Here is a 13,851-nt window from a genome sequence, read left to right as displayed (position 1 = left end):
GGGAGGGCAGCCTGGACAGCCTCAGCTCTGTGCTGCATGGCTGTCTTACAGGGAACAGGCACACACTTTTCTTTTTCTCTTGTTTCAGAGAAAAATACATCGCATACAGGTGTGTTTGTATGCCTGCATACATGCATGTATGATGTGGAAATGCAGGTACAGGCATGTATGTGTACATGTTGTAAGTAGATATACAACATGTATGTAGATGTGTACCTGTAGATGTATAGAAGTACATTACAAGGCATTAACCAAGATCTTTATGTATTTATGCATTTCATGGGTGAAGCTGAGCATATATGTAGGCAAAAATTGGTATTTCAAAATGGTAAGTCCTCAAGCAGGGGAAGTTATGGGTTAAACTGATGGCAAATCAAGCAATCAAAAAAAGAGGACTCCCCAGGTGAAAGCTGCAATAAAATTTTTATTTTCATTTCACTGCTGGGAATTTACAAGATGAAGAAGATCTGTGTCTCTGTAGTTGTGAAAAAAAAGACAGACACAATGCAGCCCTTTAGCCCTTTTCTGACCTAACAGGGAATTTGAAGGTTAACACTTAGAAATCTTGTATAAAACCAACAGGGGGGGAAAAAAAGCAGAAGGAAAGGGTATGGAAAGAAGGTACATGGCACACAATAAAAGTGAGAATTTATGAAGCATACAAGGTGATAAGGAGCGTTCAAAATAATCTGGAAAAACTGGATTGCTGCAAGTGCTAACGGCACTTGGAAGCAGCTTTTTTCAAAATATATTGAAAACTAAGAAAAAGCACTGAGAGCCTAGGCTCTTACTGGGGGTCTACAGGTAAAACTGTTGATAGTGGTGACTTTTGATGGAGGCTTCTTGATACAGAAAAGTTAGTCATTTGCATACAAAAATAAATGGATTTGTGTATTCACACTATAAGAGGATCATAAAAATCTTCTTCATCTTTCTGCAAACTAAGGAAATTTTAACAGCATCTATCAAGCATAAGTATTTTCACATCAGTATTTGAAGCAAATTTGCTTCTCAAAATCATAGAAGTATTTGACTGAGGAGGCATCTGGCCCAATGGAGTTTTGTATACTAGAGAAATTTAAAAGTCCTGGTGTACTAGAGAAATCCCAAGGTCTTGGAAAAACATGTGCCAGTGTCCAGAGACATAAAGTGAGATGACACCTGACTGTTAGATGGTTCTGTTTTAATAATCATAGGTAAGAGAGGGTGAAGTTATTACAAGTTAGCTAGCAGATGCTCCAACAATTAAAATAATTTTCATAATTTAGTATTAAAAAAAAAAAAGTTGTGAGAAACAAACCTGACTTCATTCTTTGACAAAATAATACATTTGGTTGATGAAATCACTGGTGCAAACAAATCAAGAAACTTGTAAATTCTGAAGAAAAAAAAAGGATAGCATCTGTATACATCACAATTTGCATTACATGGATTAATTAGCAGCTAACAGGCAGAACTTCATTGTCCAAAAAGAAGCACCAATCACTGCTGAAAATGTGTGTCTCTCTGCAAGAACTGTGCTGTTCAATAATTGCAACAGGAGATACAACTGTAAAAATCATTGTTGATAAAATTCGCAAATATCAAGGTCAGTAGCTAAAGGAGATGGAGTCCTTCAGATGTGCACGAGTCACCTGGCCAGGTGAACATCCACAGCCAAGACAGGATGCTCAGGGGTGTTAGTGGAGTCTCTTCAGGTCCTGCACCACCACGGTCCCTCAATTCAATCCTCGAATCCCTCTGAGTTGTCTGACCTGTGGGAACACCTAAGAGTGACCAGGGGCACAGTGCAGCTGCTGGTGGAAGCGGTTTTTGCTCATATCCTTTCCTCTTCACTTTTGGTGCTGCTGTTCTGGCTCAGGACTCACGGGAGCTTCGTGGATGGCCCGCTGGGCTCGGACAGCCCCGGACACCCCCAGGTGGGAGGTGACCGCTGGCTGCTGTGCAGACAGCGAGGAAGGACAAGCTGCCAAGAGCAGGAGCCTCGCTGGCAGCCACTGGAGAAGCCACGGTCACCTGTGACCGACAGTGCAGAGCTGAAAGCCCAGCAGAGGCTGAAGCTGCAGCACCCACCCACACAGCAGCCGCCCACACGGCTCTTCATTATCCTGAAAGCCTGGAGAGGGTCCAGAGCAAAATGACAGGAGCAATCGGGAAGGTCAGACAATGCCTGACAGGGGACACTCTCTGAGCCATTGCTCTGGTCTAGCTAAATCAGCATCTCTCAGTCACAGCACAGAAAACACAGAGTGCTGGTTGGTGGCACCGTCACCTGCACGGCAAGGCACGGTGAGAATCAACCACAGCCAGTTTTGTGCAGGCACGCTCAGAGCAGAGTAAGACATCACACCCCCAGCAGTGAGGATGACTCTCCTAGCTAGCAGTCAGCCAAAGGGGTACACTGTCTTTCAAGGTATTCAAATAAAGGTCAGGATAATTTTTTCGAGCTGTCCTTTCATAACAACAGTAAAATTTTTAAAAAATTAATTACATCATTGAAAAGAGGCACTGGGTAAAATTCCAAGGCCTGTATTACACCGGAAATGAGAGCTGGCAGTTTGTCTGCCTTTTTGGCCCATAAACTGACTTGGAAGGAAGGAAAAATAATGGAGATATGGAAGAAATGCATTAGGAGTGGCCGTATTCCTCATAAGGAGAAATATACCATGGCATTTGATTTTGTTTGACTACCTGCTCTCTGATACTCCCCACTGCAATTACTGTATCCCTGAAGGTCTCAAGCTGGATTTAAATCACAAAAACAAGTGAAGTAGATACTCTGAAGCAGAAAAAAGTAATACTCACTGATAAACAAGGTGACCTTGTGCTTAACAGCAATATTCATTTAATTTTAAATATAAAACACTTATTACATAAAATGTCACTGAGACTAAGAGTGCATCAAATATAAAGTTGATTGCATTAAGAAGACAGGGATAAATAATATTAGTCCTTCTGCTTCTCTGGGAGACAGCCACGCTGCCTTCCAAGGTCAAATGTGCCGTGGCCAAGTGCCACATGGCATCACTGCCTGGCCACGTGGATCATGGGGCAGGAATCTGGTCATCATCTGATTAGCTGCTGGGCACACCAGCCCATTGTAAGGCACACTGTGTCAATGCAAATAAATATTAAATGTAGGCCTTTAAAACTAACTCCTTAGTAGAATTGTTGGATATAGGATACAAAATTTTATACATGTTTTGTCAACCTGCAAAACAAAAGATTAAGTTCTTTGCACTCAAGCCAACAAAGATTACTTGGAGGCTGTGGCTGCATTGTTTTGTGGATATGGACAAGCCAGAACATCTAAGGTGGTATTAAAAGAGTAGATATTTTTCAAAGAGTAAAGCAAAGCTCAAGATTATATTTTCCCCATAGGTTCCATGTGTTTGATTATGCCTCTGCTCATTCAATTTTAGTCAGCAAAATATATTCAGCAGTTTAACTACATTGGTTTAGAAGCACTTTATGAACAGAACTGAAGCTCAGCTGCCTCCAAGAAAGCATACACTGAGCAGAGGTAAATAATTTAAATAAACTGTGTTTGCTTCAACCTCACATTATATCACAACCACACATTCTGCAGTGCTTCCAAAGCCGTGGGCAGCACAGCTATGGCAGCACAGGCACCGAGTTCAGCCAAAGCCCTTTTCTGGAACTTGGCAGACACAAGAAGAAACAGGAGAGGCCACTCCCAGCCCTCCAGGTCAGTGTGCTGGCCCCCACCAGCCACGCACCTGCCACCTCTGTGACACTGGAATTCAGTGTACGTGCACCACAGGAAAGACAGGGCTCACCAAGGATTGCTTTTTAAGCCATAGAGATGTCACTCCAGAAACACCTGAGAGTGCTGGATGGAGCTCTGAGCAACATGGCCCAGTGAAAGGTGACCCTGCCCAATGGGTTGGGACTTTAAGGTCCCTGACAACCCAAACCATTCTCTGATTCTTGGCATCTCTGAAAATGCCAGAAGCCTTGAGAGTTGTGCTCACCCTCACATGTAACTGCGGTGAACATGCCAAGTTCACCGCAGACCAGACTGCAAAGAACCCTTTATTGGGTCTGAAGGGTTACAAGGATACAACTCCCTGAAGAGAACAGAATTCTGACCAAAGACATGTCCTCACTAGTGCTGTGTGCTTGCTTCTCCTAGTGACACCAATCTTCTGCATTGAACACTTTCTCTGACGTGTCCTTCACCTGGACTTCAGTAACATGAGCAGTGACAAGCTACAATGGACAACAAAGTGCCTGTAACATTTCATATTCTCTGCCTCTCAAAAAACCCACAGACAAACAGAAACCACAGACCAAAAAAAAAAAAAAAAAAAAAAAAAAAAAGAAAAGGATCAGTCTTTTTATTTCTCAAGGCCTCCAGCTCTGAATTGTGTCCCGGACAAAACACAGGACTCATGCTTCCCTCCAGAGCATGATATATAACATTAAGTCAGTCCAGCTCCCACCCACTGCAAAAACATGCTGCTCCTCCAAGGTCAGTTGAAAATTCCACTTCTCCCAGCACACCCAGGTGGGTTCCCATGCTTTTCCTTCAATGAGAGATGAGCAGATGCTGAAAAATGGCAGATATTCTCTCCGGATTAAAAATTAACCAAGAAGTTCAAAAAGCCTGTCTGGAGTGGAGAGGGCTGATTTCAGGTTCCAGGAGCAGCAGCAGTTGGCAGCAGCCCCTGGTGAGGAGAGACAGCAGAGCAATGGGGAACATCCTCACCCATGTCCTCAGGAAGATTGCAGCATTGGGAGCTCCTTCTTCTGAGTCAGGAAAGGAGAAAGGAGAGGAAAGAGACACAAACACATCCCTCTGTCACTGCTGCTGTCCCCTTCACCAGGAGCTGGGTCAAAGCCCCTGGACCACCACATCTCTTTTGTCCTGCAGCGAGAGCCAACCACTCCACAAGTCCTGTCAGGCTCCAGTACCACAGGCAGCATTCATCCAAGCATGCATCCAAACCTTCAGGAGTGGACCAGAGCACACATACTGTCAAGTTGGCAGAGGACAGTATGGATGTCCTGCTGGGGACATAAGCACCATGGAGTAGTGTGCCAGGCTGCTCCAGACTCTCAGTCTCTAGCTGTACTAATCTCTCACTTTTTTATTCATCTGGAGCCCAAACAAGCCCCAGAAACTGTTCCACCACCTGCCCCTGGCCAAACTGGGGCATCACATTCGGCCCTCTCCCCTCCTGAGGCACCACGCTGGGGGTGGACACTGGCTTACACACTGCTCGGAGCAGTTTCAGCCATTTTACTCCAGAGATCCTTTAAGACTCTTGGACAAGTGCCATTGCTCCCAGCAAGTTGTTACTGTTTGCTTTGTCAGTGTGTAGAACAGCCTTTTCCGGCAGCCGCTTCAGTTTCAGACACGTTGGCTGGCAAACTCCACCCTGCTGAAGAATGGGTTCTGCCACCCTGATCTCATCACTCAGCGCTTCACACAGGCTGCAGAGGTGTCTGGGATGGCCTTATCTCCCCTGGGCACTCCCTGCACAGCCTGATCACTGTTTTGCCCTTCAGAACATCTGGCAGGTGCCTGATGCGTTTCAAGAGAGATCTGTTAGTTTTGATTCCTTTTCCTAGCTGTTCCTTGTTTGACCCAGCTTACTGCCTTTCTATATGCAACATTGCAATGTTTCTCTAGTTTTCCAGTTGTGGACAACCCCAGATGCTTTTTGGAACTTCCCTTACCCAGTGGACAATTGTTTCTGTAGCCCACAAGCAAGTGTTCTCCCCATTTTTCAGCCCATGAGCATGCCCAGTGACTGAGGATGGCAAAATGTGGCAGGATTGAACTCAGGTGGTGAAAATGTGAAAGGGGTGACACTTTTGGACACGCAGCAGAAAACAGCTGGGGCATCAGTGCTGTTATAGGTCATCAGTGCTGGGCGCTGGAATGTCAGAGAGAGGGTGAGAGAGGAGTAAGAGGGAACAGCAACCCTGCACCAGCAGGTAGTGGTGTGGTGACAAGAGGAGGCAAAAGGGCTCAGGGACAAATGAAGGGCAGTGGCAGGGGGCTCTGTGGGGTGGTAACACTGATTTCCCACCATATCCAGGTGCAGCTTGCAGAGAAGGAGGGCACAACTTTCTTCTCTTTTTGAGTTAGTTCACTACTGTTCTTGCCATTCAGCTCCCTCTCCTTCCCTTGTTTTCAATCCTACTTTTTGTAATTTTCTTTTCCATTTTTAAAACAGTTCTGAACCCTGTGTTCATTTAGTATTGGTTTCTTTACAAATTTCTGGTTTTTCCTTCTTTAATATTTCTGTACATACCTAAATCATCCTCATAGACCCATCCTCCCATGAAATACCATCAACATTTTATTAAGTCCTTAGCATGAGAGATCAATTCCCTCAGCTGATAAACATGCACATCCTCATACCAGGAGCAAATATTTTGAGATGCTTTACTGGCAGGGGATATGAAAGACAAAAAGCCTGAGACCCCTTGAAGTGGACCATTTTTCAAGGTACAGAGGAAGATTCTTTCTCTAAAAAAACAACCTATGTGTCTCACTTAATGCAAATCCCTTCCCAACCCCAAAATTCACCAAGGTGTACAAATGTCTCAGTACATGAGATGTACCTGAGGCAGCTGAAATCTTGATAGAGTTAAAAGAAGAAATGACAGAATGGAAGAGTGATTATAATGAAGAAATGTCACTCTTCTCACTATCACTAGAAGACAACACCAAAGAGTATCTTGTTACCTAATGCTTCACTTGAATTTATCAAGCTACAGCTTGAACAAAATTTAGGTTCTTTGCCTCCTGGGCCATTCCAGACCTTTCAGACCATTTCCAGACCATTGCGTCACTGCTGGCCTGAGATCTTGCAAGGGAAGACATAAAACCTCTCAAGCAGAAGAATGAATTGAACATTGGAACAAATAAAAGGGAGACTGGAAAATGGGGGTGATGCCTTCTGCTCCTCCTTTTGAGAAGGGTGTGGTGGGAGGGGCTCCCTTGGGCCATTTGGCTATGAAATCTGGCCTTGCCCAGAAAAGAATCAGGATTTACAGATTGACTTTTCTTCTTAAGGGCTTAATTACATTTGGATTCCCTTTTCAAGGGTATAGGTTTTGGCTTGTATTCCAGAGGAGAGATCACCATCAGCAGAGCCGAGAAGCAGAAGCAACATGAAACCACTGGGATGGGAGTGCCTGGGGAGGGCATTTGGAGAATCACATGAGGCAGTGTCAAAAATCAAGCTGAACATAAGCAAGGCTGTCCTGTACCCAGCTCTGGTAAAGCTGCAGGCAGGCAGCAGGGAGTACCTGTGTCCACCAAGCTGTGCAGAGGCAGCTGCTGCCTCGGGCTCGCAGGGGACCAGCCCCAGCCCTGCCATCTCTGCTGGCTGGGGAGCAGCAGCTGCCGGATGAAAAACTGGTCTGAGGTGGCTCCTTCTGCCTCTGATCTCCAGGAACAGGCAGGAGAGATCAGGAAAGGGGTGGGGACAGAGAGCCAAGGAGTCAGGTGGCTGTGATAATGGTTATATTGTTCGGGCTGGAATGAGGAAATTGAAGATTTCACCTGGGGAGAGCAGGGGAGGGTGGGGGGACGTCAAAGAGGCTCCATCTTGATTGCCCACTTATTAATTGCCCCTCAGGACAAGGCAGATGCAGAACCAGTCCTATAGGTTTGCTGGCTGCTGTTCCAGCCTGGACTGTCCACCCAGCTTCCAGATGTGCGTTAGCTTAGCTGCGCCACTGGGTGGGAATTTTGATCTGGCCATTCCCACACTTGGTCCCATAGCAGCAGGACTGGAGTGAGATCGGTGTCTGGGAAGCTGTGGATCTGGCTGGGACATCCTCCATGAGAGGATGTGCAGCAGAGGTAGAGTTTGGTGACTCTGATTCTCTCGTGCAGGGTCACAAGTAATGAAGATGGCAGCTGGCTTGGACACAGAGTTGTGTGGCTAAAGAGTCTGGGTCGCTGGGCTTCTTCAGCACCCTGCCTCATACACCATTTCCAAGAAACAATATCCCTTACCCTGAAATATATATGACAGATGGGAGTCAGCTACATTTTTCAGAAGCTAATTCAGGTTTGCCAGATAAGTCTTCTGGGGTCCACTCACCTTGACTTCATTCTCCTAGGAAGAGAGACTGGGTTCCCTCCACCCAGTCTCCAGCAGGACTTTCTCAGTCCTACAATATTTTATTTTCATGATTCTGCCCAGTAGTCTCCCGTCTTTCATGCTGAAAGGTACAGATAACACACAGAGCTTCAATTTTCCCCTGGGGCTCCCTTTTGCTTCACCAGAGTGGTTCTCTGCAGCCAAGCTGATCCTACAAGGTACAAATGCACTGAGAATCAGCCTCCTGGGGACATGAAAGAGAGGAATTGTGTACATGGACATGCTCTTGCTGCTTATTTGGGACAGACACCACTGCTGCCTGGCAAGTTACATCAGTAGCAAGAGAGAAGGCATTCAACACCCCGGTAGAGTGGTCTGCAAATCCCTGATGGCTTTTTAACACTGACCCTCTTTGGAAATCACCACCTCTGCCCCCAGGGAGCCCCTGCACCCCTAGGGAAACACCTCCCTGCTGAAGACAGCAGCCTTTGGATGTGCAGCCTCACATCCACCCATCTTTGCCACCTACTGTGCTGGGGCTTCTTTGGCCAAACAAACTTACAGCAACATCCATGATGCTATTCCTTGACTATTCAGATCACTAGTTTTAATGCAGAAAAAATATAAGCAGTGCAGGTCATCCAGAAATAATCCCAAAATAATCACTGGCTTTTGCTTTGTTGCAGAAGGAAAGTACAATTGAATTTACAGATATATGAAAGAATTAAATGGATCAAAGGTCTTACAAGCAGCTCAAAAACATGTATAATTTGTTACACTTGGAATCCATACCAGAAAGGGAAAGATTTTTCTTTGGGTTTTTTGTTTTTTGGTTGTTTTTTGTTTTGTTTTTTTTTTTTTTTTTCCCATGACAGCAGGGACAGTAGCAGTGTGTAGAAAACAAGCTTGTTCTATTTTAAAATGTTATGTGCACTACAGATCATTATCAAATTCCTACCTGGGCAGATAATCTACGTAGCTGGTAAGGAAACATTTCAAATTTGGTGCCATAAAGAGTGATTCATGTTTACTCAAAGGTTGTTCAGTAGCAATAAAAAGCAATCATGCATTCAGAGCTTGTGAAGATGAAATATACAGAAGCACTGCCCAGAACAACAGGGCGCTTCCCATTTCACAAGAAAAGGAACTAGTGACAAGGATCTTCTCAGCATAAAGCTCCTTGGATTTAAAATGTTGTTAGAGGTGGAGCAAATATGATGAACAAAAACTTCCAAAGATGATTTGTAGTGCCTGATGGAAGATCTTTCATTCTGTTGCAAGACTTGGGATTTCAGAAGACAAATTATCCCATAATTGCTGAGCCTGAATAGCAGTGAGGGTAATAACCATCACTGTCAAAACCAGTTCCATCAGGTGTGACTCACCTTGATAGGTCAATACCTCTGGATGGAAATATCCAGAAAGTTGTGGATGGGCAAAATGCTCAGAAGACTCTTGTGTGAGGAAAGCTTGAGGGAGGGGTGAACCCAATCACCCAAATGATCAACAGGAGTTGCTTTTGCAAACTGCACCAATAACTCCTTACCACTGACTTCTGTTTCAGTGCGGTGTGCCTGAGGAAAATGGTACCATTTATGACCGACAAGCTGGGTCAGAAAATGGTCACTTCTGTGATCTACTTCATGTACACACTACGAAAAAAAAATAAATAAACCAGCACAAAAACTGGGAAGATGCAAGTAACAATTGAAAAAACCCAAGCCTGAAGAGTTAGCAAATTCTGATCTTCTTCTGATGGAGACTGAGACTGGCAGCCGAGCTGGCAACAGGAGACTTGTCTGCATTGACTCTAAAGTATTTGAGGAATCAAGTGATAATTGTGTTTGTAGCAATGTTAAAGATAAATTTTTGGTCCCTTTGTGCATTGGCAGTCGATCTGCAGCACACCTGTGCGACCATGGGGACACAGGCACTTTTACAGAGCCACGGCCAAAGGTGATATTCGCACGGCTGGAAGTCACCTCAGGGCTGGTACCTGCTCCAAGGTGTGCCCCAGCAGCAGATAACGCACAGCAGCCAAGCAGCACACCGGGGGGACAAAGAGGGAAAGGGGAATTGCTCAGAGCACAGCTGTCACGGCCACTGGAAATGGTCAAAGGGCCAGTAAATGACTTTTCAGTTCTTAAAAAACCCCAAACAACACATGGGTAAAGTCTTCTGAAAAATAGATTTAGATGTGTATGTGTACGGAGAGATGCACAGATACATGGGCATTATCATTATCTGCTATTCTTGTCCAAATCTGGTCAAAGGCCAAAAGTTCTCCCAAACAACATGGTGATGGAAATTGTCAGCTATGACAAAATGCTGGGAAAATTGTTTTAGACTGTAATTTGAATACAGCAAATCAGTCCAGATGTCTGAGGTCTTAATTATTCCTCACCTCAAAAGAAAACAAAAAATGTAAGTTACCTTTGTCTCAAACCAACAAAGAGGACCATATTTCTGAAGTAATTTGCAAAGATCAGTTGAAGACAATTTAAAGTCCTTTTACATACTATGGAAATCAGAGAATGCCTACAGGTCACCAAATTTGTCTGTAGTTGCTAGGTGGGTCCTGTTAACTTAAATGAGTATAAAAGATACTCATTCATAAAAGGCATTTTCAGGGGCAAAATAACTTTTGTTACTCCAGTTACTCTGGAGTAACTTTTGTTACTCCAGAGTCACACACACAATTCCACTAAGAGAGGTGGTACTGGAAGATTAGTCCATTAGTGTAACAGTAATTTCAGGAAATTGTGATAATAAAAGTCACACAAGTTTCTCTCTGTGAAGCGACTGGATTAGAGCTCCATAGGTTCCACTGGCAATTGTAAGCAGCAATGCTGCATAATTCCCAGTCTCCAGGTCTGTCTGAGCACATGAAACGTGCAAGTGGCACCAGCCAGAAGAGCTCACATTCCTCCTCTAAGTGACATTTCCTGCTGGCACTGCCCAAGATGGGGCACTAACGGTGGACACAAGACTGACGCTGAAGATGGTGGCAAGCATCAAAAGCCCACTTTATTGCAAAAAAACCATACTTTTCTGGCAGTTAGCTGGTTATCAGTTTACACAGTTTTAAGGCACAACAAGCCCAAGTCAGCCAATCACCATACACCACGATGTGGACATGCAGCAGTCTCTGCAGCATGTGTCTCCCACATTCCCATACCCCTATTCCAGGTGAGTCCCTCTCCCACAGTCCTCTTCTACTTAGCCGAAGTAGCAGGCCTGAGCCATGATTTCACAAGGGCAACAAGGCCCTTATTTCATCAGGCTTCAACTAAACAATTCCCCCTTTTCTGTTTTCTATGCAAAGGGTTTGTGTACCCTGACGTTAAAACAGTTTGCACTTGTAAGGCCATTACCTTATTAAGAGTATTATTGGTCATCTGCTGGACACAGGATAAGATACATGGAATACAGATCACAATCAATAAAAACCCATTGAATACAACCATGCCACTGATAAAGAGACTCACAGTATAGAAGAACAAAAGGATAATGTCCAAGATCTCCTAGGAAGTGGCAATAAATGGCTACTGTTCTAAAGTTCATATGGTTGGAGTTCAGGGGCCATGCTGTTTAGGCAGGAGGAAGTCCATTAGCTGGAAATGTTGACTTTGACATCACTGCCTGTCTGGAAGCCTGGAACAGGGAATGACTGCAGAAGGTTAGTAGGAACACAACAGCATGACGATGACATAAGGCCTCTGTTGGCAGGCGGCCCCTGTAAGTCTCCAGACACAGCCATGATTTGGCACTCCTGCCTTGGCCAAAGAGCTGGATGCTGATTAGGTCACTTTTCTTGTCACTGGGCCTCATCCTCTGGGAGGCAATCAATGTTTGTCCAGACGAGCAGGCAGCCACCTTCGACCTGTTGGAATGGAACACATGCACACCTTCTCCCCTAGGTTAGTAAATCAGCTGGGCCTTGCCGTTGCACACCCAACTGGGAATCTTTAAGTAGAAGCTTTTAGAAATTTGTTCTATACATGTAAATCCTCAGAGCAGTATCGCTCTGCTGGGGACTAAATTTGATGATTTATTTTCAAAACTTCTAGTGTAAATATTGCATTATCTAAATGTTCTTGAAGAGCCGTATGCCTTTTTTGGGTTTTTATTTTTTTGCAACATGCACGTTTCCCACTATGAACATGAAGGCAACATGAAAGTAAAACAATACACACGGTAAAGCAACAAACTCACACTAAGCAGACATAGGCAAGGAAATACACTAAATCAGTAGCACACGAGAGAGAGGATGGTAATTAAAAATGATACATTATCAATTCCTTAAATACCATACTATCACCCAGAGGTTGCAACAGCTGACAAGCCTCATTTTTAGCGAGGACATGGAGAGCCATTCCCAGGTAAGGTTTCCAAGTTCACTTTAAAAGAAGTGTCCTGAGTCCAAATGGGCAAATCAAAGTGACTGGAGTATTTTTTTCATGCAAAAAACACCTGGCTTTGTCAGAGTGCTGCCCGACCAGGTAGAGCCATGGCTTGGCCACAGCCAAGGCCTTAACTGGAAGGGTTTCCTTAACATACCTTAAAAACAAGCCTCTCCTTAACAGCAGCTAGGAAAATTTCCTAAAATGGTGGATGTTTTGCAAATAGTTATACAAAGATATGTTAAAGCTCGTAAAGCAGCTAGCTTTGTCATTTAAACTCAGTTAAACAGTATCTTATGGACAATACCTGTCATAAGAATTCAGTGAATTCATGTTATGACATTAAAACAGAATAAAAGTTAAAGAAAGAAACTACTAAACTGCTTACAACTAAGAGCAGTCATAATCTGGAGTTGTTACTCATTCTTCAGTGTTACCTATGGAAGATAAAACAGCAGCGATGGTTAAAAATAATTATGTCAATTAATCAGTGTGAAACATTTACACTCACAAAATCCTTGATGAAATTAAGGATTTAAGAAACCGTTTCTTCACATATTTTACACAACTTATTATCTTATATTTTTAACAGGTGGCTACTAATGTTTCATCAGTTATTTCAGTTGGTTTTATCTTATCTCTATAACAAAATAACTGTATCTTGTAATTCAAATGAGCAGACATTAACAGAAATTAATCTTAACAGAAATTAGCAGACCTTAAATTTAACAGAATCTTAACCTGCCAGAACTTAAATATAACAGAACCTCAAACTTACAACATGCAAGCAAACAATTGCTTCGTAACTGAAATAGCAGTAACATGGATTTACTGGAGAGATTATAAAGGTGTGCCAAATATGTTGTGATTTTATGCATTCATAGAGAAGATTTGTCTGGTGTAAGTAACTCTTTGCTAGAGTTTTGGTTTTTGTTTTTGTTTTGTTTTGTTTTTAGAGTGCAGCTTTACTCAGAAAAATGACAACAGTGTAGTTTTTGGCAAATTGCCCTGCAAACCTGCAGCTTTTTGAGATTGCCTGTACAATAGATTTGAGCTTGGCCTTATAAAGGTCAATGGGGTATAAATATTCAAGGCTAAAACAATAAGAACTTAGTTATATAATGCCATGAGTTTTACACAAGTAACTTGGTTACTTTAGTGGGTGTGTAAGACTGATAAACTGTTTTGATACCAAAAGATTCACAATAAAATTACCTTGTTAAAGCTGCGAGGTAAAAAGCAAGTGAACTGGCAAAGCTGGGGTAAGTTTGTCTGCCTTTGCAGAGGAATTTCACATTGTAATTATAACTAAGTCTCGAAGAGCTACTGCAGATAAAGTTCAAGGTTTGCCTGGA

General features: G+C 43.5%; 1 protein-coding gene across 2 annotated transcripts in view; it reads right to left on the bottom strand.

The window, feature by feature from the left end:
• Positions 1-1,211: 1,211 nt before the first annotated feature.
• Positions 1,212-13,851, bottom strand: part of VAMP1 (vesicle associated membrane protein 1) — a 32,962-nt gene continuing 20,322 nt past the window's right edge. The window contains exon 5 of one of the 2 annotated variants that reach the window (XM_041410927.1): positions 1,212-1,754. In XM_041410927.1, coding sequence (XP_041266861.1) covers positions 1,597-1,754 — 158 coding nt within the window. In that variant the 3' untranslated portion in view covers positions 1,212-1,596. Of the gene's footprint in view, positions 1,755-11,296; positions 11,977-13,851 lie in introns of those variants that run through there. The other variant, XM_041410933.1, reaches the window with a different exon arrangement.

Source organism: Onychostruthus taczanowskii, unplaced genomic scaffold, assembly GCF_017590055.1.
Source record: "Onychostruthus taczanowskii isolate IOZ18803 unplaced genomic scaffold, ASM1759005v1 scaffold34, whole genome shotgun sequence".
NCBI classification, from domain to species: domain Eukaryota; kingdom Metazoa; phylum Chordata; class Aves; order Passeriformes; family Passeridae; genus Onychostruthus; species Onychostruthus taczanowskii.
The sequence above is the reverse complement of the archived record's forward strand: the minus strand, read 5'-3'. Positions and strand labels throughout refer to the sequence as shown.